At 37.6% G+C, this 24,479-nt stretch overlaps 1 protein-coding gene across 5 annotated transcripts in view; it reads left to right on the forward strand.

Moving 5' to 3' along the window:
• Positions 1 to 21,012, forward strand: part of slc4a4a (solute carrier family 4 member 4a) — a 66,575-nt gene extending 45,563 nt beyond the window's left edge. For 3 of the 5 annotated variants that reach the window (XM_081610936.1, XM_017306559.2, XM_008419367.3), the window contains 17 exons: positions 182 to 336; positions 3,256 to 3,369; positions 3,823 to 3,997; positions 4,079 to 4,212; positions 5,863 to 6,137; positions 6,717 to 6,787; positions 6,962 to 7,147; positions 7,577 to 7,690; positions 8,369 to 8,530; positions 9,173 to 9,351; positions 11,405 to 11,477; positions 13,218 to 13,286; positions 13,383 to 13,556; positions 14,280 to 14,432; positions 15,033 to 15,126; positions 15,607 to 15,686; positions 18,430 to 21,012. In XM_081610936.1, coding sequence (XP_081467062.1) covers positions 182 to 336; positions 3,256 to 3,369; positions 3,823 to 3,997; positions 4,079 to 4,212; positions 5,863 to 6,137; positions 6,717 to 6,787; positions 6,962 to 7,147; positions 7,577 to 7,690; positions 8,369 to 8,530; positions 9,173 to 9,351; positions 11,405 to 11,477; positions 13,218 to 13,286; positions 13,383 to 13,556; positions 14,280 to 14,432; positions 15,033 to 15,126; positions 15,607 to 15,650 — 2,172 coding nt within the window. In that variant the 3' untranslated portion in view covers positions 15,651 to 15,686; positions 18,430 to 21,012. The remainder of the gene's footprint in view (positions 1 to 181; positions 337 to 3,255; positions 3,370 to 3,822; positions 3,998 to 4,078; positions 4,213 to 5,862; positions 6,138 to 6,716; positions 6,788 to 6,961; positions 7,148 to 7,576; positions 7,691 to 8,368; positions 8,531 to 9,172; positions 9,352 to 11,404; positions 11,478 to 13,217; positions 13,287 to 13,382; positions 13,557 to 14,279; positions 14,433 to 15,032; positions 15,127 to 15,606; positions 15,687 to 18,429) is intronic. The other 2 variants (XM_017306557.2, XM_081610937.1) reach the window with 1 other exon arrangement.
• The last annotated feature ends 3,467 nt before the right edge of the window (positions 21,013 to 24,479 follow it).

Raw genomic sequence — 24,479 nt, forward strand, 5'->3', positions numbered from 1 at the left:
AATGGCGCTGCTCTCCACAGTTTTTGGGTTGATTAGATGGGATTAGTTGTTTATTTAGTGTTTGCAAGTCGCTGCTCTCTTTCCCTATTTAAAATCCTCAGATCTGCCATCACGGTTCACTGGAGCCACATGCTTTCCCGTCACGTTTTACGCTCCAATACGTCTGTGTGTTTGTTCGCAGGTCTTTCATGATATTGCCTACAAGGCGAAGGACAGGCAGGACCTGCTGGCCGGGATCGATGAGTTCCTGGACGAGGTGATCGTTCTTCCTCCTGGAGAGTGGGACCCGACCATCAGGATAGAGCCTCCCAAATCGCTGCCGTCCTCTGACAAAAGGTCAAAAATGCAGGAAATCACAAACTTTTCACAGGATTTTTGGTGTCCAGCTTATGTTGCATATAATATTATCTAGTAAACAAACAGATTCATTTAGCATGCCTAGCAAGGGAATTTATTAGTGGTTATTAGTCTTTTACTATCTCACGGTTCGATTCAAAACGATTATTCGTAATAATTTCTGCTTTAATCTATAGGTGTGTAATGAAATCTTGTGATCTACTGCAATCAGATGACAAATGAAACTAGGGCTGAAACGATTCCTCGAGTTATTCGAGTACCTCGATTATTAAAATTCCTCGAGGAAAATTGACCTGCCTCGAAGCTTCGTTAATTTATGTTTTATCATTTAGCGCCCCGTGTTTCAGCCGGAACATTATTTGCGTTGCGCGGAGCTCTGACTTCCGCCTCTGAGTTGTTGACGGAAGCTACGTGTTAGCGGCATAACGTCCAATCTTCAGGTTCGGCCCGCGGGGATTTTACTGATTGGTGATAATTCCGGGTTTTCATCGTTTTTGTGGGACCAATAAACATCCTTAAAATGACCGGCGCGATGCCGGGAGTTCGGCAGCCTTTCTGCTCCGGAGCTGCTGGTTGAACGGCGGGAAGAAGCTGAGGAGGATTTACACAGGTGAGCGGAGAGACTGAACACGGCGGGCGGCTGAGGGTTGATGCTTACAGGGTAAGAGCAGCTTTACGGACGAACCGCACAATAAACTTATATCATCCCGGTCTGAACAAACGGGAGGCGGAACATGGCTGGTAGATGAGTTTCTGAACGGAGGAGCCGTAAATATCCCGTGTTGCTCCCCCGGTCTACAAAAAAGTAACTGGTAGGGAAGCTCAAATGTGGAAAAAATAGACTGATGTTGATATCCGACAGTAACACTGGTGTTATGGAAGATTTACCAATATTTTATTCCTAATTGTTTTTATCCGATTACTCGATTAATCGTAAGAAAAATCTATAGATTACTCGATTACTAAAATAATCGTTTACAACAGCCCTAAATGAAACGTTAAAGCAGCATTTTAAATATTAATTAAGCTATTTTTTTTTACTTTTACTCCCTCTTTGCATCCTTTATTTTGTTTTTACAAAGTGTTTTATTTCTGCAGACGGCAATAGAACCATATTACCGTATTATATTGTCAGGACATGGTGACAGTTTTGACAAATATATAGAAAACAAACTTCAACTTTTTATTGTAGTAAAATATATTAATATAAAGTGCTGTAGTGACGAGCTGAATTGCTAGTGTAGGAAAGGACAAGAGGTTCTCAAACAGTTTCCATGCATCAGATGCAAAATCTAATTTCTTTGGTATAAATAGGATTTTCAGAACAAATGCAGGTAACATCCTTACTGGAAAATACATAATAAGCCGTCTTCAAAGTGGATCTATTACCTAAAATTCATAGATTTAATGTTTTCATTCTTCCATTTGGGTCTCAAATACGGCTAAAAACAGCATTTGTGTTTGTGTTTTTTTAAATAACACCCAGCCTTTTGTTGGCAATACGTTTATGTTTTTTGGTGTCTGGAAAATGAGCCTTCTCCAAAACCTGCAGAGTGTTACATCACAAATCGGCAGACACTGCCCGTCACCTAGCAACCCCAGCCGAGCTCCAGCATGATTGGTCAGCTAATTATACCGCTGTACAATGGCTGCTGGAAAAGACGTACCATCCAGAAACCACCTCTTGCATTCTTGTTGGTTGCGCAGGAGGCTCCACTTCTGACATTCAGAGATGTACGGGAGTACAAACCTGCATCCGTTTGCATTTTTATTCTCATATGTAAACTTTGAGCCGGGGGCGTGGCCAGCACCAGCTTTTTTGGCTTTATGGTCACAATTAAATCAGATATTGAAATCTCAATATATAAAAGAATGATTTTGTGTAAAAATTGTAATGAACGTGTCGTGAAGGCCATAGACCCATGCTAACCTGCTAAAGGAAGCACAGCAGGTCCTCAGAATGCTGTGTGAGCACGAATCACCCAAACGCATCCAGCTGCACACACAACGTTTAATTATGAAACTGCCACAGTTCATATTATATAAACCTGCAGTCAGCACTGATCTATCAGGCTATTTAATCACCTAATGGATCAGCATCATCCGACTGGAAACGGGAACCAAAAAACATAAACGTATTGCCAACAAAAGGCTGGGTGTTATTTAAAAAAAACAAAAACACAAATGCTGTTTTTAGCCGTATTTGAGACCCAAATGGAAGAATGAAAACATTAAATATATGAATTTTAGGTAATAGATCCACTTTGAAGACGATTTATTATGTATTTTCCAGTAAGGATGTTACCTGCATTTGTTCTGAAAATCCTATTTATACCAAAGAAATTAGATTTTGCATCTGATGCATGGAAACTGTTTGAGAACCTCTTGTCCTTTCCTACACTAGCAATTCAGCTCATCACTACAGTACTTTATATTAATATATTTTACTACAATAAAAAGTTGAAGTTTGTTTTCTATATATTTGTCAAAACTGTCACCATGTCCTGACAATGTAATACGGTAATATGGTTCTATTGCCGTCTGCAGAAATAAAACACTTTGTAAAAACAAAATAAAGGATGCAAAGAGGGAGTAAAAGTAAAAAAAAATAGCTTAATTAATATTTAAAATGCTGCTTTAATGTTTCATTTAGGGCTGTTGTAAACGATTATTTTAGTAATCGAGTAATCTATAGATTTTTCTTACGATTAATCGAGTAATCGGATAAAAACAATTATGAAACAAAATATTGGTGACGTCGTGACGGGAAAGGTAGCGGTTAAATCAGGTTGTGTGAGCAGCTTCAGTGGGCCAAACGGTGACCCAAATCAAATAAATGATTCCAGGCGGCTTTGTGCTGATCACTGCAGCAACTGAAGAAACTTATTTCCGTTGTAGGAAAAACATGTACGCAGGAGGGGATTCCCAGATGAACGGAGACATGCCGCATGACGGCGGTCATGGAGGAGGAGGCGGGCACGCTACGGGGGAGGAGCTGGAGAAGACGGGAAGGTATGAAATAAACATTATAGGTTACTTTTTATTTATTGGATTGCGCACTGCAAAAACACGAAATCTTACCGAGTGTTTTAGTTTCTACTGCAAATAGTTTAGTAAACTTGAAACTAACATAAGAAACTTTTCAGCAGCTTGTTCCAAGTCAGTAATTCCTTAATAATCATGAAAAGGTTTTTTTATATTTTACTTATGAGAAAAATGTCTTGTTTTAAGTGAATTAGACATTTTCCCATATTTTTAGTGAAGTCATTTGTACTTTTTCATCAATATTAAGGAATTATTGGCTTAAAACAGGTTTTATATGTTACTAGTTAAATTAGTTTTCTTATTTTAAATGCACTAAGATATTTGGAGTAGAAACTAGACTAAAATACTTGGTAGGATTTTGTGTTTTTTCAGTGTAAATAAGAATCTCATCCCGTTATTAAGTCAGTTTTTTGTCCTCAGGTTTTGTGGTGGTCTCCTTCTTGACATCAAGAGAAAAGCGCCTTTCTTCATCAGTGACTTCACCGACGCGCTTCACATTCAGGCCCTGTCGGCCATTTTGTTTATTTACTTGGGAACTGTGACGAACGCCATCACCTTCGGTGGTCTGCTGGGGGACGCTACAGAAAACATGCAGGTCAGAGCGGGTTTTTAACCAAAGTGTGTCAGCCAAACTGTCTGATTTCCTGTTTTTAACCCTCCCTCTCCATGTTTGCAGGGTGTGCTGGAGAGTTTTCTGGGCACTGCCATCGCCGGAGGCGTTTTCTGCTTGTTGGGGGGTCAGCCTCTCATTATTCTGAGCAGCACCGGTCCGGTTCTGGTGTTTGAAAGGCTTCTCTTTAACTTCAGCAGGTAAGTTTTGCATCTTCTCGGTGTACCTCTAAATTAGGGTTTTAATAAATATGAAAAAAGATGTTAACTGTTAGCCTTGTTAAGAACGTTTTATACTGTCTTGTAAATCAAATTTACCTTCATCTTGTTGGAAAGATGAAGGTAACGTTGAGGCCTAAACATAAACGAAAACTCACCAAACTTTACCATAAATTGTCCCCTGGTTTAAATTTTTGTATTTTTGATTGAATTAAAAATGGCCGTGACCCAACCGCTCCACAGCGCCCCCTAACATGAGAGAGACCAACTGGTAAGTAGTAGGGAGCTGAAATTTGGGACGTACATAAAACCCTGTGAAACGGTAAGAAAAAATGTCTTGGAGGCATTTTCTAAACCAAACACGAAGTCAGCCATTTTGGGTCAAAAGGTAATTTTTGCACTTTTTTACCTTCATGATTTAGTACTAATTACATTTATTAAATAAAAGTGTTCCAATATGGAAGAAATATGGCTATGATACACAAAGACGCGTTGCCATAGCAACTGATAACAACGCCACTCTGTGTATCAGGATTCAACCCAAATAACACTCAAACATTTCCTACACAAAGAACAGAACATTCATACAGCTAATCTAACACTGCAGTGACTGATTAGCTACTGCTGCCATTAGCTAATCTAACACTGCAGTGACTGATTAGCTACCGCTACCATGAGCTAATCTAACACTGCAGTAACTGATTAGCTACCGCTGCCAATAGCTAATTTAACACTGCAGTGGCTGATTAGCTACCGCTGCCAATAGCTAATCTAACACTGCAGTAACTGATTAGCTACCGCTGCCAATAGCTAATTTAACACTGCAGTGGCTGATTAGCTACCGCTGCCAATAGCTAATCTAACACTGCAGTAACTGATTAGCTACCGCTGCCAATAGCTAATCTAACACTGCAGTGACTGATTAGCTACTGCTGCCATTAGCTAATCTAAAACTGCAGTGGCTGATTAGCTACCCCTGCCATTAGCTAATCTAACACTGCATTGACTGATTAGCTACCGCTACCATGAGCTAATTTAACACTGCAGTAACTGATTAGCTACCGCTGCCATTAGCTAATCTAACACTGTAGTGACTGATTAGCTACCGCTACCATGAGCTAATCTAACACTGTAGTGACTGATTAGCTACCGCTACCATGAGCTAATCTAACACTGCAGTGACTGATTAGCTACCGCTACCATGAGCTAATCTAACTCTGCAGTGGTTGATTAGCTGATAATCTGTCAGAGTTGTTGTTTAGGTCGTCTTTTTTTAAATTTTGTAACTGAACTAAAACGCACAGAATTCCACAGCATATTAAGATTGTCAAAGTCAAGCTAGCATAGCTTACCTACTTTCCTTTCCCTCATTATTTGTTTTTAAATGAAAACTTTTTCTGACCTTGTTATCTAGTTGTAGTGTTGGCAGTTAGCACTGCGTCCCTTTTTGTTTTATACATCATGCAGACATTTAAGATTTAGTGCATTATATTGCCAGCTTAGCAGCTAAGACCAATGCTAGCCATCGTTAGCGAGCAGCTTTTTGCTCTCCACTGGGTAGATGGGAGATTGATCTCCATGTCATGAACTTCTCTGGTTTTGACTGTGTTTTGTGTCTTTTTTTCTACGTAGGGATAACGATTTCGACTACATGGAGTTCCGGCTGTGGATCGGCCTGTGGTCGGCGTTCTTCTGCCTGGTGCTCGTTGCCACTGACGCCAGCTTCCTGGTGAAGTACTTCACCCGCTTCACGGAGGAGGGCTTCTCCTGTCTCATCAGCTTCATCTTTATCTACGATGCCTTCAAGAAGATGATCAAATTAGCTCACCACTACCCCATCAACTCGGTGTACAGCTTGGAAAACATCACGCAGTACGAATGTCTCTGCATGGGCCCCACGCTCCTAGGTCCGTTTCATCTTAAGACTTTAAGAAGAATTTCACTCAGGAAATAAAATATAGATTTTAGGACTTTTTGGTGCTTTACTTTTTTGTTAAATGTCAGTAAATTTGTCTTCAAATTAAACAAACTTGGTGTCAATTGGTGTTGCACAAAGATTTAAGGCTTTAAACATATTATATACATATTTTATGTTAATAGAAGTTAACATAAAATGGTATATTTTATGAATTATAATAATGATGATTTAAATAAACTTTTATGTTAATTAAATATTTATCAGTATTTTAAAAATATTGATGAATATTTCCAAAGGTCATCAGCCAGCCACCACAAATTTACAAAATCAAATTGTTACATTTATACAGCATTTGTTGTTAAATCTTGATGAATTTTTATTAAAGATGTTTATCAAAATTCTTATGATAAGAATGTTTTTGAATAATAAATAGTGAACAGAATGATAAATACCCATTGCTTCTTTCCAGGTGCCTAAACCTGTGAATAGTGAATAGATTAGGAAAGTAAAACACGCAATTTAAAAGTTTTATAGACATAAAAACAACTTTTTGTCGTGTGTTTGGCAGAAAATGAGACGGAGCTGCTTGTCGATCCTTTGGAAGAAACGTCATCGTGGTACATCAACTACACAGGCCTGGTGGGTTTCTAGGAAAAAAGTTAAACTTTAAATAAAAGTAGATAATGTTTGACTTTAAACCTCAGTTTTTCCAGAAGCACTGTTCAGACCTTCTCCAGTGTTTTAATTAGGTGAAAATTGAGCCTGTTGTTTGAGTGTGTGTGGCGTAATCAGTGTTTTATTTGTTGTGTTCAGCCACCAAACCGCTCGTGGTCGAGTCTCACCAAGTCAGAGTGTTTAATGTACAGAGGAGAGCTGGTGGGAGAGGCGTGCGGCTACGTCCCAGACATCACCCTCATGTCCTTCATCCTCTTCTTCGGTACCTACACCACCTCCATGTGTCTTAAGAAGTTCAAAACGAGCCCTTTCTTCCCCACCACTGTGAGTACTGCCACATCAGCTGTTGTTAAATTGAGATATCGTGGTCTTGCATTGGATTTGCATCATACTTTAATATAGCAAGAAACAAAAACGAAACGGGGTGGACATGTCCGTGTTCCCGTGGCGCCACTGAAAATTTTCACATGCGTCGAGGCCAGTAGAGAAGATTAGTGTGGCACAGCTAAAAATAAAAAATAAAGAAAAAGGAATGAAAAAATGTACAAAACGGGACTTTTTAAAGAGACAGAAGCCCAATTTCAAGGTGTTAAACTAAGAGGTCAAATTTCTTTTAAGTCATATTTGATATTTATAACATTTTTATAACAACTAAAGTTAACATGTTACTTGATTTTACTATGAAATGGCGCCACGTGGCTGGAAAACACGTAGCGCTGGCCCTTTAATAGAGCGTGCTTTCCTCCCAACCAGGTGAGGAAACTCATCAGTGACTTCGCCATCATCCTGGCCATCCTTATCTTTTGTGGAGTTGACATTTTCGTGGGAGTTGACACTCCTAAACTTATTGTGCCAACCGAATTTAAGGTGAGCTCCTGCTTATTTTTTAATATTCATTATTATTTAAAGTGATCCACGAGTAGATGAACATGTTGGCCTAAATATGTTGTCATTTTCCTATTAACTAAAACATTTGTGATACGTAAAAACTCATATTTACTTAAAAAAAAAAGTACATCTATTGTTATATTTGTCACCCATGGAGGGCGCCATTTTCTCACCGCTGGGTTGATGACGTCATCAGGTCCATTTTGTACAGGAAGGCTAACTTTACCCAGTAGTTGTTTGTAATTTCAGAAAATGCCACACGGTGTCGCTGTTGGCTGTAAAGTGAGGCGAATCTGGGTCGTGGGAAAAATCCGTAACACGACTTCCGAAGCACCTACATTTGTGCTCTCAACATTTCTTTCCGGAAGACTTTGTCACTTGTAAGAGCAAAACTGAAGAAGACTCTGTTGGACCAAGTAGACGTCATTTACCCAGAATGCATTGCAGCGTGAACAAGATGGCCACAATATTTAACTGAACAGCCTACAGTGTTATTACTGTATTGTTTTTATATCTAAAATAAAGTCTATCGTTGCAGCTAATCGTGGATCCCTTTAAGGTCGACTAAAGAAAGACAAGATGCTAAATTTAAAAGAGTCAGATGTCATTTTTGTAAAACAACATGGTGGATTCGTTTATTTCTCTCTCTCTCTGCAGCCAACAAGCCCGAAGCGGGGCTGGTTTGTGCCGCCGTTTGGAGGAAACCCCTGGTGGGTTTACCTGGCTGCCGCCCTGCCTGCTCTCCTCGTCACCATCCTGATCTTCATGGACCAACAGATCACCGCTGTGATCGTCAACAGGAAGGAGCACAAGCTAAAGGTGACGTCACAGGAAGCGTCAAGCTTCTGCTAAGATCGTTTCCAATCACAAGCAGATCCAGGCTAAACTCACCGTGTGGGTGAGAACCGTTATGTTTCATATGAGAGACGGCAGCTTTTTCAGCTCGACATGTGACCGCCGGCAGGTTTTCAATAGAAGCCGAGTCTTTATTTATTCCTGTTTTATATCTAGAGTTAATGCTTATGGGTGCAAACACATGTGGACAAAATTATTGCTAGTCTTTTCTAGAAGTACCAGCATCTTTGTGCCGGCCTGTTTCATTAGTTTTTACTGCAAAACCTACTGCAGATATCTCAGCACGTTTGAAATGAGACGAAATGAACTTAGAAGCAACATTTCAGCAAGAAAAGTGCTTTTTTTTAAAGCCAATAATTCCTTAATACTGGTTTTAAAAGGTTCATTGGCAGATTATTTCACTTATAACATGGGATTGTTATAAATTAATTAATCTGCCAATTGAATAAGTACAGTTTCAACATCTTTAAAAAATTATCAAGGCCACAGATAATTTTCTGTTGCTGATCACGAAGGCCTCTAGCATGGATTTAAGTCCGTCTGCAGCTGCACTGTCCATGTCGGCGCGTGCTGTCGACCTTTGACCCTGTTTGTTGTCTGGAACAGAAAGGGGCAGGTTACCATCTGGACCTGTTCTGGGTGGCGGTTCTGATGGTGGTTTGCTCCTTCATGGGCCTGCCGTGGTATGTGGCCGCCACCGTCATCTCCATCGCCCACATCGACAGTCTGAAGATGGAAACGGAAACGTCGGCGCCGGGAGAGCAGCCCAGATTCCTGGGAGTGAGGTGAGAACGAACGGAGCCGCCAAAATAAAAGTACAGCCGTTTGTAAAGAACGAACGGAGCCGCCAAAATAAAAGTACAGCCTTTGTAAAGAACGAACGGAGCCGTCAAAATAAAAGTACGGCCATTTGTAAAGAACGAACGGAGCCGCCAAAATAAAAGTACAGCCGTTTGTAAAGAACGAACGGAACCGCCAAAATAAAAGTACAGCCCTTTGTAAAGAACGAACGGAGCCGCCAAAATAAAAGTACAGCCGTTTGTAAAGAACGAACGGAGCCGCCAAAATAAAAGTACAGAAGTTTGTAAAGAACGAACGGAGCCGCCAAAATAAAAGTGCAGCCGTTTGTAAAGAACGAACGGAGCCGCCAAAATAAAAGTACAACCGTTTGTAAAGAACAAACGGAGCCGCCAAAATAAAAGTACAGCCGTTTGTAAAGAACGAACGGAGCCGCCAAAATAAAAGTACACCCGTTTGTAAAGAACGAACGGAGCCGCCAAAATAAAAGTACAGCCCTTTGTAAAGAATGAACGGAGCCGCCAAAATAAAAGTACGGCCGTTTGTAAAGAACGAACAGAGCCGCCAAAATAAAAGTACACCCGTTTGTAAAGAACGAACGGAGCCGCCAAAATAAAAGTACACCCGTTTGTAAAGAATGAACGGAGCCGCCAAAATAAAAGTACAGCCATTTATAAAGAATGAACGGAGCCGTCAAAATAAAAGTACAGCCATTTGTAAAGAACGAACGGAGCCGCCAAAATAAAAGTACAGCCGTTTGTAAAGAACGAACGGAACCGCCAAAATAAAAGTACAGCCGTTTGTAAAGAACGAACGGAGCCGCCAAAATAAAAGTACAACCGTTTGTAAAGAACAAACGGAGCCGCCAAAATAAAAGTACAGCCGTTTGTAAAGAACGAACGGAGCCGCCAAAATAAAAGTACACCCGTTTGTAAAGATACACAGTAATTTGAGGTTCATTTTTAAAAGTCATATTTTGACTAATTATTATTTCATTTATAAATATTAGTTTCAAACTTAATATTCAATTAGCAAGCAAAATATTTAGGTTATATAATTAATATTTAGCTCCAGTTCAAGCTGAACATTTAGTTATGAAGCCAGAAACATAGTTAGATATTTAGTAACAAGTTAACAAGTGAATATATTATATTCACAAGGTGAATATTTACTTAGTTAGTTAAATATTTAGCTGCAATAGAATAGAATATACTTTATTTGTTCACAAGCTACTCCATTCAAAGTTTTAAATATTAGTAAATACAAAAATAACTTAAAGTGGTTTAAACATTATAAAAAGTATAGATAGCAAGTTAAATATTTAGTTTGTGGCATAAATAAATAACGTGGTGAAAATAACCCAAATGATTACCGTTAGTTTTTGAGTGTGTAATTTCACAAACGTTTGGTTTCTCCTGACCTGAGCTTCTTGCTCTGCTTGCTGTCCGTCTTGCTTCACTTTTTAAATGAATGCATCAGTGATTTGACGCCCGGGTCGCAGTAATCATTCACCCAGGTGTTTAGGAGAAATTCGTCTCCTCAGTCTGACCCGTTTTGAAAGGTCAGGTCAAACCAAATGGACACATTTAGAGAAAACTATTGTTGGATTTTGAAACCTGGTTGATCATAAACACACTTTCACCTTCCCACTCGGAACAGGAACAGTTTGATTCTTCCTTCCTTGGATGAATTGGATTTTTAAAACCTTATTTTGCTGTGGTTTTGTCGCCGTCAGTGGCTAAGCTAACACGTTCCTTCCTGTGTTTGGATGGTTTGTGTTTTCGTATCCGTGTGCCGTCCTCCTGGCCCCCTGCTGTGGCAGCTGAGCTAATAAACTGCTGTGCGGCGTCGCACTGAAGCATCCAAACCGGTTTTGAACTTTACAAGCAGCGTTTGCTTTTACAAATATGATGTTTTTGGACTGTATCTGTTGCTGTTAGAATCTTATCGTTAGCGAGGAAGAGGAGTCCAGTCGTTGAGGTTTTGGGCGAAACGAAAAGCTTCCAGCTCAGCGACGTTCCCTTCCTGTCCTGTTTTCAGAGAGCAGAGGGTCACCGGAGTGGTTGTGTTCATCCTGACGGGACTGTCGGTCTTCATGTCTCCGATTTTAAAGGTAATCTGCTAAACATTTTGCAGCAGCGACACTTAAGAGTTTTCTCTTAAAGGGGCGGTTTTATGGAAAATCTGATTATTTTCAGCTTCACTTTCAACGTTTATGTTATTTCCTCATCAGAAACATGCCAGAAGTGTTGCTTTGATTTTATTCACGCGTGTTTGAGAAATCCTTTAATCTCCATGGCAACCACTCAGCTGTGCAAAACGCCTAGTTGGACCTAGCCCCGCCTTCAGTAAGAGCTGGAGCTTTTAAAGAGACAGAAGCCCAATTTTCAAGCTATCGAGTTGCTCATATTTAATGTTTATTTCGAGTTGCTCATATTTATTGTTTATTTCAAGTTGCTCATATTTAATGTTTATTTCGAGTTGCTCATATTTAATGTTTATTTCAAGTTGCTCATATTTAATGTTTATTTCGAGTTGCTCATATTTAATGTTTATTTCAAGTTGCTCATATTTAATGTTTATTTCCAGTTGCTCATATTTAATGTTTATTTCCAGTTGCTCATATTTAATGTTTATTTCAAGTTGCTCATATTTAATGTTTATTTCAAGTTGCTCATATTTAATGTTTATTTCCAGTTGCTCATATTTAATGTTTATTTCAAGTTGCTCATATTTAATGTTTATTTCGAGTTGCTCATATTTAATGTTTATTTCCAGTTGCTCATATTGTTTATTTCGAGTTGCTCATATTGTTTATTTCGAGTTGCTCATATTGTTTATTTCCAGTTGCTCATATTGTTTATTTCGAGTTGCTCATATTTAATGTTTATTTCCAGTTGCTCATATTTAATGTTTATTTCAAGTTGCTCATATTTAATGTTTATTTCAAGTTGCTCATATTTAATGTTTATTTCAAGTTGCTCATATTTAATGTTTATTTCGAGTTGCTCATATTTAATGTTTATTTCAAGTTGCTCATATTTAATGTTTATTTCAAGTTGCTCATATTTATAATGTTTATTTCCAGTTGCTCATATTTAATGTTTATTTCAAGTTGCTCATATTTAATGTTTATTTCGAGTTGCTCATATTTAATGTTTATTTCCAGTTGCTCATATTTAATGTTTATTTCGAGTTGCTCATATTGTTTATTTCGAGTTGCTCATATTGTTTATTTCCAGTTGCTCATATTGTTTATTTCGAGTTGCTCATATTTAATGTTTATTTCCAGTTGCTCATATTTAATGTTTATTTCAAGTTGCTCATATTTAATGTTTATTTCAAGTTGCTCATATTTAATGTTTATTTCGAGTTGCTCATATTTAATGTTTATTTCGAGTTGCTCATATTTAATGTTTATTTCAAGTTGCTCATATTTATAATGTTTATTTCAAGTTGCTCATATTGTTTATTTCAAGTTGCTCATATTTATAATGTTTATTTCAAGTTGCTCATATTGTTTATTTCAAGTTGCTCATATTTAATGTTTATTTCAAGTTGCTCATATTTATAATGTTTATTTCAAGTTGCTCATATTTATAATGTTTATTTCAAGTTGCTCATATTTAATGTTTATTTCCAGTTGCTCATATTTAATGTTTATTTCAAGTTGCTCATATTTAATGTTTATTTCCAGTTGCTCATATTTAATGTTTATTTCCAGTTGCTCATATTTAATGTTTATTTAAAGTATCATAGTTGCATATCTGTACTATAAGATGATTTTATGTGCCAGGAAAACACACAATTCTGCCACTTAAAGCCATTTTCTCTGCATGTTTTGCACGTCTAGTTTATCCCCATGCCCGTCCTGTATGGAGTCTTCTTGTACATGGGAGTCGCTTCTCTTAACGGAGTTCAGGTAAAATTTCTTTCATTTCAGTTCCATAAAAGCTGCAGCTGTTGTTTATCCTCTGATTGGTGCGATAACGCCGTATTTGTTTCGGCTCTTGCTTAGTTTATGGACCGGCTGAAGCTGCTGCTGATGCCGGCCAAGCACCAGCCGGACCTGGTGTACCTGAGGCACGTTCCCCTCAGGAAGGTCCACCTCTTCACCTTCATCCAGATCCTCTGCTTGGCTCTGCTCTGGATCCTCAAGTCCACCGTGGCGGCCATCATCTTCCCCGTCATGGTAAAGGGAAACCAGCTCACGCTCGAGCCACAGAACGATTTGTAGACGGATCAAACAAATACCAGATTAGTAATGATTTAATTAGTTATTTTGGTAACAGATGCTTTAGTAAAACTGTCCCAGATTGGGATGCAACTAATGATTCGTTTAGTTATTATTCTATAAATTAAACCGACAATCGGGATTAAAAATTTTGATTAAACCACTTAAATTCATTAAAAGATGCAAATAGACAATGAATTCAATTTCTTTTAGATAAGAAAATTAGCATTTTATTGCCTAAGAGGATTAATACAGCTTTCCTTTAGTGAAGGCTCGATCATCTGCAGCTAAAATAAATCAGTCCTTTCTGCTTGACTGAGCAGTGCTGATTATTTTTCCAATTAATCAATTAATAATTGAATAGGATGTTTGTTTTTTTTACAGAATTTGAACCAGGTGAAGCTAAAAATGCCACATGAGTTGTAGGTGGAACATGTGAAGAAGGTTTTTCATCTTAAATGCAAAATGTTTATATATTTTGTACATTTTAAACTTATTTACTGCTCTGAGTGTTATTCTGTCAGAAAATGGCCTTTTTTGAATCTGTATACTCCAGTTGGCAATTAATCAATTACAGAATTAGTTGACGATTATGTCAGTAATCGATTAATCACGATTAATCTCAGTAGTCCGATCGTTTCCGTGCCGGCCTCCTGTAACCCGTGCTTCCGACGTTTCCAGATTCTTGCTCTGGTTGCGGTCAGGAAAGCCATGGACTACATGTTCTCCCAGTGCGACCTGAGCTTCCTGGACGACGTCATTCCAGAGAAAGACAAGAAGAAGAAGGAGGATGAGAAGAAGAAATGTGGCAGCGTGGACAGTGATGGTGAAGATGTGAGTTTCGTTTTTTTCACCGGATCTGTTTCTGTGGAGCTCAGATTCTGGATTCCTCCCTTTGCAGGACGGAGAGTTTGATGACGGCGGATTAGGGATGAAGAGATTTAAAAAATTAATTAAAAGAGAAAAGTCAAAATGTTGCAAAAGAAAGAAAAATGTTGTATGAGAATTGAGTCATTAAACCACGAGAACAAAGTTAAAACTTTACAAAGATAAAGTCGTAACAATAAGCGAATAAAGTCACGATAATACGAGAAAAAGGCCAAAATGGTCAAATAATAAACTCACATTACAGGATTAAAGTCACAATATTAGTAGAAAGAGATAAATTTATGACTTAAAATAGTAATTTTGTGATTCCTGCTGCACACAACAAAATAAATCCTTAAAATGAGGAATGTTGAGCACCTTTTGAAGCTACACTTTGGTATCGGTTTTACAAATATGACGTAATTTAACACATGAAGTTATAACAGCAGCAGGACTGAAACGCCTCCATTTTAAAGAAAGAGCCAAACGGACTGGGTGCCCATGTCGGCTCCTGATGACTCTTTCCAGCGAGTTCCTGTCTCAGAATGTGTTTCCTCTCTCCAACAGTCCGACTATCCTTACAATGAGAATGTTCCCAATATTAAAATTCCCATGGACACCATGGAGAAGGAGCCCTTCTTAGGTGATAAGGCCTCTGACAGTGAGTAAGCCGCCACCGCCTGGAGGGAAACACAAATCTCCTGACTGTCTCTGCTCTGCTTCATAACCATCTGTGTCTTTACACAGACGTTGGGTTTCTCACTCTTTTCTTTTACGTTTTTTATTTTCTGCATTAGTCTCTGAAAAATGCATGAAATCTACTCACCGCCTCAGATTGTGGTGTCTTAATCTTTTTTTTCCCTCATCTTCTAATTTAATTTCTGGCTCTAATGTTCTTCTAATGGCCTCTGCTGTTAGGCGACTCTGATCATAAATCAGCGTTTTCTCTAAAACTGCAAAGTTTCCCACGAATCAGCAGGTTTAGTACTAACAGCTAACATTTAGCCTCTTTTCTCCTCTCAGGCTGTAATTGTTGCATGCTTGTCCTGGAATGAAAACCTGCAAAATCCTTCAAGCTGAGTAAATGACCAGTTCGTTTTTGAGACATTCTTTATTAAAGCAGCTGTTCTCTTTTCCGCAGGAGAGAAGCCCCTGTCATTCCTTGATCGACACACATCGTGCTGAGCAGCTCCGCTTCTACCAGGACAGCTACTTATCCAGGTGAGACGGGAAAAACAGAGTGAGGATGGAAAAGATGGGGAAACAAAATGAAACTCAGCTGCAGCCGGCTCCTGTTCTGACTTGGTGGACAGTGATGCTGGTAAAAGGTCACGGGACAGCTAACGTACAATTATTGGCCTGATCTTTAAAGGTCAGATCAGCGGATTAGCTAACCCAGGGCTAACAGGCGCCATGCCTGGGACTCTGTCTGTAGACGGCATTGAACTTCTGCAGCTTCTCCAGAAAACCTCGTGCAGAGCGTCAGTTCGCGTCAGAGACATCTGGATGGCAACCAGTCCGGTTTTTACTTTGTCGTCCAAATGCGACCAATGTTTGATTTTGTTTTTCCAAATCCAATCAATATCCAACTTTTATGTTCAAATATAATCTATTCCCGACTTTTTTGTACAAATGTGAAAAGTCCAAAAATTTCTGACTTTTTTGTCCAAATCCAATCAATATCTGACTTTCTCTGTTCCAATACGACTCGTATCCGACTTTTCTTCATCAACATGTGACATATATGCACATTTTTTGTTTAAATGTTTGTTGTATCATTTTCTGTCCATATGCAACCTACATCTGATTCTTCTAAATGCCACAATTGACCTGTATTTAACTTTTTTTTGTTTAAATCTGACCTATATCTGACTTTTTGTCCAAATGTGGACCATTTTCTACGTTTTCTTTGTCCATAAGACACAGATAGTTGACTTTTTTTGTTTAAATCTGACTTGTATCTGTGTTTTTGTCCAAATGTGGACCATTTTCTACGTTTTCTTTGTCCATAAGACACAGATAGTTGACTTTTTTTTGTTTAAATCTGACCTATATCTGACTTTTTGTCCAAATGTGGACCATTTTCTACATTTTCTTTGTCCATAAGACACAGATAGTTGACTTTTCTTTGCTTAAATCTGACTTGTATCTGTGTTTTTGTCCAAATGTGGACCATTTTCTACGTTTTTTTTGTCCATAAGACACAAATAGTTGACTTTTTTTGTTTAAATCTGACTTATATCTGACTTTTTGTCCAAATGTGGACCATTTTCTACGTTTTTTTGGTCCGTAAGACACAGATAGTTGACTTTTCTTTGCTTAAATCTGACCTATATCCGACTTTAAAATTCAAAATCCGCCTATATCTGACTTTTTGGTCCGTATGGGTACATTTCCGATTTGCTGGCCTTCCTGCAGGGTTTATGCTCGTCACCAACTGTTGTCTGAAAGTTAAACTGATTTCTGAAAATTAGAGAACAAAACCTTTGACCCTGTTTGGTCATGTCAGTCATGTTGAACTTTGCATGGTCGTGGGATTGTTCAAACGTAATCCTGTTGGTTGAATCTGAAGCCAAATTGCTTCCAACTCTGACGACCCGAGGTTCAGAGATCTCCGAAAACATGATGATTACAGTTCAGGGTTGAAAATCCTGAAGTAAGACTTGCATCCAAAACATTTCTGGTTCTAGATTTTAAATCATTTCCTCGTTTTGTTTGCATGTATTTTTGAAGCAGCATAAAACAGGAAGTTGAGCCACATGTGAAATATTCTTCTGTTGCGGCTGAAGATCGTGAAACAAGCTTCACAGGTTTTCACTTTTTTACGAGTCGTGTTCTGTAGATAATTATCTGCTGGTGTAATCATTAACTCTTTTTGGCAAAGGTTTCTCTGGTGCCTGAAAAATGCTGAGTTGTTGATTAAATATGAATTATTTGTTTAGATTAAAGCTGTGACTTTTATAAAAGTGTTTTCATATATTTGTTAGAATCGTCACAGACAGAAAAAGACTGGATATGTTTGGCTTAATTCGAAGGATTTCATGGAGAAACCATCAGAAAATGAACATGGCGAGAGAAAAAAAGTCTGTAAAGTTGCGTATAAATAAACGACAATATTTCTAAAAATGACAACCAACCAGCCGTCCATCTCCGTAGTGAACAGATTCACTTTGCAGCCATCGGCAGCCGAAGTTTGGAAGAACGTTCTTTACAACGCTGCTAAAGCTAGTTCTACTGTTCATGGGGTGTACTTAGTTTTTCTGTTTTCTCTAACAAATAATGACAGCGTGGAATCTGTTGTTCATATTTTGTGCTCAAAGATAGATTTAAATAATTTTAGCAGCTGGTGAAGACCTGCTCTGTTTATTTCTGTTTTACTAAATGAAATCCTAGAGTTAAATGTGACGTATTATTTATTATTCAGATTATTCATTTTTTATTATTATTATTATTATTATTCAGAATGAGCCGTTTTAGGGCATTTTGTCACCTTGCATCCAAATAAGCTGCTGCTGGCCACGTCCCCACAAGTCATCATTTCCACTGGCTGCAAACTGATGCGGAATTATACAACCGTACATCTCTGAAAAGCATTAGTGGATCCTCCTGCACAACCAAACGGAACGCATCGTGTGGTCTCTGGATTGTGAGTTGACGCCAAAATGCGTCTTTTCCAGCAGCCATTGTACAGCGGTAAAACCAGCTGGTCAAATGTTCCAGAATTATGCTGGGGTTGCTAGGTGACAGGCAGCGCTCTGCTGGGGTTGCTAGGTAACAGCGCATTGCCTTACTGATGATGTTACATTCAGAAGGTCTCATTTTCCAGACACCAAACTTTTTAGACCAAAATGGAAGAATAAAAACGTTCAAAATGTGAATTTTGCGTAGCAGGTCCCGTTTAGGAGTGCATTTTTCAGATGAATTCAGACAGTTTCAGTGTTTTTTCGTTTGTGTCGTGTTTCAGCCCGGAGATGACCCCGCTGAAGTCGGTGCCTCAGATCAGGATAGACATGGAGCCGGAAGACGAAGACACGTTTTACTGGAGGGGCCGGGGATCCGAAACGTCGCTGTAGACCACCAAACCTGCAGCTTCCTGTCAAATTAGTCTTAACTTTTTTGCTTCTTTTTGTGATTGTGAGAGGTTTGTTTTGAACTGCTGGGACTGAAAAAGGGATAATTTTTAAGTACTTCTGTCTTCACCGCCATGTTGGCATTTCTCTCACGCCTCCAGTCTCACTTGTTGATTAAATATAACTCCTTACTGCTGATCTATGCAACTGCTGCAGCGCTCTCACTAAACATGGAGTGCCGTCCCATCTCTTTTTATATACTTATACATATGTATAAATACAAATATGACCTTTCAGATTTTTTTTATATAAACTGAACTACTCTTAACGTTTTCCTGTAGCAGGAAAATTATGTTTTTATAGCTCTACCTCTTGTTTTAGATTCAAATCTTATTACGAACAAATGATTCTTGGAGTTTTGATATTTTCTCCCTGTCCTTTCCTAGAGTTGCAATAATTTAAGAAATGTGCTGTATTATAGCTTGTAAAGGAAGTAAAATAGAGATTTAATATAATTAAGTATAAATTAACAGAGCACAGGTGTGTGTGCTGATTTGATTGCTTCCGTTTGTTTCTAATCAAATCTTTTACACTTTTTCTTCCAAACTGTTTTTTTATTAACATATTTTTGATTTTTAAAAAGTGATCACGTGTAAATGTCGGTCACATTTCCTGTGTATTTTTCTATGATGTGGATAGAAGATCATCATAATCATCCAACCTTTCTCAGCCAAACAGTAACCCGAACTGGGAATGCATATAAATACATGACTGCTGCATAAACTCCTGTACCTAAGTGGCTTATAAAGGATCGATTTGAACTGGAAGAAATGAAGGAAACATGATGTGCAAATGATTTTCATGACGGCTTGTGTTCACAGCAGGAATGTGTGTATTTTATCAGCCGTCATCTGATTTGTGGGTTGTTTAAATCACTTTTTTAACATATATTAAAGGATATTTTTGGTGGTCAAACCACACACAAGAAAATCACTAATAAACTTTATCTTATTTTCTAGCCTGCATTTAGTGCTTAGTTCAATTTAAACATTTCTTTAAAAATTTTGGAAGAAATTATTTTTTTTTTTACAAATTGAATTTTTGACACTGAATTTTTAACTTGTTCAATTATGTCACTAGTTATTTTTAACACTTTAAATTCACTGCAAAAAATTCACCTGCAGAAATTTGCCTTCAAAAATAAATTTTTTTACAAAATTACATTTTCAAGAAACATTTGCAGGTGAATTTTTTTTCTTGTGCATTTAAAGTAAAAATGTAAAATTGATCATTTAATGCACAGAATAGATTGTGTTATAATTTCAATGTGTAAAAAATTAGATTATATTTCTTCCATATAAAACCAAACAGCTAATTTATGACGGAAAACGTAAACAGTGTTCCTACACATTTTTCCATTTCCAATTTTTTTGTATTGATGAATACTTTTCAATTTTTTGACTCGTGTGAACGGTAATAATAAAGAGCACCTCTATCTCAATTCTAGGGTTTTATATATCAGGACAAAATATCCTTCTGAACTCTGAAATTGGATTAAATGTGAGAAAAGTCACAAAGATACTTTTCTCCAACTGGAAAATGATTGTTGGAAAATTTCGTCATAATTCTTCCAAACTTGACGGATCATTGCTGACGTCTCTATATTAGCACACAAAGATCCTGTTTTCTTACAGATGCTCACTCTGATCCCTCTATTTTCAATACTTCACTTTGTTTTCCAGCTTTTCCATTTTGATTTTAACGCGTCCTGATGAGGAAAACTGATGTTTTTCCTCATTGCTGCACTCAGACCTGAACATCACTGAATATAAATTTTAACACTTTTGTTTTTTATTCTTGTGTAAACATAAAAGCATTGGAAAGTTTCCACAGTTGAAGAATGGAGCCTTTACTTTTGGTTTGTACGTAAGGATGAATGTTCTGTAGATCAACCTGTTGTATTTCCATTTTAAATGTTTTTTTTTTGTTACTTTTCCCAGAAAAAATGTTTAGAAAAGTGTAAACTTTGCAGTTTGAACCCAAGAGATGATATACAAATCAAAACAAATCCATTCTTTTGCTTATGTGGGATTTTTTTTGATGACTTTGTGCTGTGAAGAGCACAGTCATTATGAGACGGAGGATTAATAATAAGGTGAAACACACCAGGGTTATCCTTTAACTACAGCACGACGGTCCAAAAGTGAAGAACTTTCTCTTTCTGTGGGTTTCATCTCAGACAGAAAGTCCTCTCTGTCTTTATTAGCACGACGTCTTTCACTTTCCAAATCCTCGTTTTTATCCCCATGAGAGGAAACTAATCGCTCGGCAGGTTTTCCAGTGGATTTATTAGTAGGAAAACTGACACTTTATTGTTAAATAAACTTATGACTCTTTCTAGAGAAGAAAAAATGGATTATTGTAGAATTTCTATTTTTCAAATGAAATGTATATTGAAAATAAACGGTTATCAAACACTGACGGCGTCCTGGTGGTTTTTACTGGAACTTGTAGCAACAGGTTTGATTCTGACTGAGTAACTAATTACATTTACCTGAGTATCTTCTTTGAAAAAATTACTGTTAGGAGTATTTTTACTACTCTCAGTAATTTTATTATAAAGTATTTCTACTCTAACTTGTGTAAAAATTCTGGATTTTCTACCCACTGAATGAAAAACATGTTTTAACCATATATATAAGTCAATATAAGCTATATAAGTTCAGTCCATTTACCATTTAACCAAAACCTCACCAGACACAAACACACCTGCAGTGTTACTAAAAAAAACTGCTGATTTTTTTATTGAAATAAACAAATTTGGAAAAATGTATTTTGCTTAAATTTGTTATTTTTGCTCCTTATATGAATTATTGTCATTTTCATCTTTAAAATACCAAAACTTCCACTTAAATTTATATTTTGGTCTATCTAATTATGTAATTTTTGAATATTAAATGACTGATAATTCGATCAGTACTTGTACTTTTTTTTTTTTTTACCAAATATGTTTTTGCTCTTAATTTCTTGGACAGATACTTTTAACTTTTACTTGAGTAAAATATGTTGAAGTAGTGCTGCTACTCTCAACTTTACCCAGATCTGGTGTCTGAACCAACTTCTGATTTGATTCTTTGGAAAAAAATATATATATATTCCATTAATTTGTTGCAAAAATGTAGACGTACAACTGACCGGTAATTATTTACAATTAAAACCTGATCAAAAAGTTCAATAAGTGTTAAAATAAACCAGCTTAAGAGCCTCACTGGAGACTTTCTCCTTCCCAGAGCCAGAGGAACGGCTGGTTGTGAAAATCGCAGCAGGTCAGCCGTCAGGCCGCCTGTCTCACACCAACAGCGGCACAGTCAAAGTCTGAGACGTCTCCTTTCTTCCTCATTCTGAGGTTTTGAACTTCAGCTACTCTTCTTCACCACATCCAGAAACCTCCATGCTTTCATTTGCATTTGGCTGGAAACCAGAAGTGGGCGGATAGATGCAAAATACTGATGATATTGATACTAAATTGGTATATCGGATTGATACTAACATGACAAGATCAAAATTTTATTTAATTTTTGTTCTGCAGTTTCTTAATTCTTACTGAAAAAAGATTTTGTTTTGATTTGCTCCCAAATTATATATTTTTTTATTTAGAAAATAATGCACACACATTTCAATTGCTTCTGTTAATTGTGTAAATGTGTTATTAAAGCATTTTGTAGAATATAAACTTTAACGGGAAAGGCACCAAACACCTAAACGTCAGAAGGTTGATGCATCTGTGTTAAAGTCAGCGACTCCGGCCCGGTATTTACATGGTTTCAGATTGATATTAAATAAATTAGAATAATAAAATACACTTTATTGTACACCTCTATTAACAACAATTTGAACAAAAGTAGCAAATAAAGTGGCTGGTGTGTGAAAAATGGTGAGAAGTTGGATAAAGTTAACATTTATTAATTCAATCTTGTTGGATATTTAAAAAATATATATTTTAACGGTTTGGTTTTATAAGTAATGAGATTATTTTACATATTTCTGAAAGGGAAACGCAACATAAGTATAAAACGTAATGTTTCAGTGAAAAAAAACCCAAACAAAGCGGTATCTATATTATTGTTCAAATCTGTTTACAGTGAAGCCATTTTATAACCGATGCTGTGGCGCCATCTAGCGTCTGAGGAGCATTACTACAGAATGAAACGGTTCTGCAGGAGCGACGTTCCTGAACTCCAAGCAGCAACTTCCAACAAAATTGTTTGATGAAAGCAGAAGTAACACTTACGATGTTATTACAGTTACTAGAACTCACGGTAAGACCAGTTCTAGTTTCAGCGACGGGAGTGGTGAAAAGTGCAAGTGCATTAATGAGCACAGAAAATAAGTTTAAACTGCCGGCTTATTGTTTGTTGAAAGAAAATAAACAATAATATTGCAAATAGTTGACATACAATTAACACAAAATTCAATCCAAAATAGTTTTCCTGTTTCTTTCAGAATATTTTATTTAATTGACATTTTGAAATTTAAACCTGTTAGGATATTATTTATTTAACCTAGGTTACAGTTCTATTTAAGTTCAAATCGATTGAATTTTTTAATCTTTTAAATCTATTTCACTTAATATTTTTTAATTTCCTGATTTAACCATTTCTTGTTTCTATGTAAAACCCAACAGAAAATGTTACATTCCATACACAATGGATACTGAATGTGGTTGGAAAATAAAAAAGCAACACAACAGAAAACAATCCAGCAAAAGACTGAATAACCTGTGCTTCTACTCAATGCCTTTTCGCTCTGAAGATCCTGAATCATCTGCTATTTCAGCAGGAAAAACATGAGCAGGTCATACCAGTTCGGATGATTCACAATGTCCAGCAGAGGGCGCAGCTCCTGCTAGGCTAGCGGCTAAAGGGCTCCTGGGTTACGGCTCGCCATCTTGTTTCTCACTCACGGAATCCAACTCGGCAATGGGGTATATATGCCACGAGGGGTGGTGACGTATTTCCGTTAGAATTTATACCACATAGTTCCTGGTCCTGCTTGCTCCTATTGTTTTTAGCCAAAACTGCAAGATCTGTACCATGAAAAATACGCAAAACTTAAAATATCTGAGAGCTACTGGTACAACAATCGAGTTTTGTGGTGTGTCGTTGTGTCCAGTAATTAGCCGGTACCATCCAGTGCTTAGTTTTTTTCATTTTCCTGCTGATATCAAGGCGACAGCGGACTGTAGCCAAAACTTAGCCGCTACAGCTAACACCCGGTTTGTAGCTGCCTGCTATTTCAAAGCTTGAGGATATTGAAGATCCAGCGTCAGAAACGGGAAGACGGAGGTTAAAAGGGAGCTGTACGCGCTTCGTTCAGTGGAATAATTTGTTGGAGGAAAATAATGCCGGAGGAAATCCACTGCTACGGGAACAGGCTGAGAACAGAGGCACCGTTAGTTTTTAACCGTTTTCGTGGAACAACCAAAAGATTCAGAGTTTGAAAACGAAGACCATGAGCAGCAGAATATTTAGTTGCAAGCTGACAAAGATAATCAGGAGCCTGGTCTTGTAATGCTCTGTGTGTCAGCACAAGTACTTTAAAACGAATCCTGAAATCGACTGGAAGCGTGTAGTGAATATAGAACAGGAGATGAAGAATTTACTGGATTTGGTGAGAAGTCTGGCTGCTGCGTTCTGTATTGATTGCAGACGTGAAACTGACCATTTATCCGGGCAGTTAAAAGGGCATTACAGTAGTCCAGAGGAGAGGACACAAAAGCATGAATCATTTTCTCCAGATCAACTCTGGAGACCATTTGTCTACTTTTAGAAATGTTTCTGAAATGAAAGAAACAGGAAACAGCCTTCATGTGTGTCGAAGCCATTTGATTCATCATGATCATCCAACCTTTCTCAGCCAAACAGTAACCCGAACTGGGAATGCA

The sequence above is a fragment of the Poecilia reticulata genome, chromosome 9 (assembly GCF_904066995.2).
Source record: "Poecilia reticulata chromosome 9, P_reticulata-male-v2, whole genome shotgun sequence".
Lineage (NCBI taxonomy): Eukaryota > Metazoa > Chordata > Actinopteri > Cyprinodontiformes > Poeciliidae > Poecilia > Poecilia reticulata.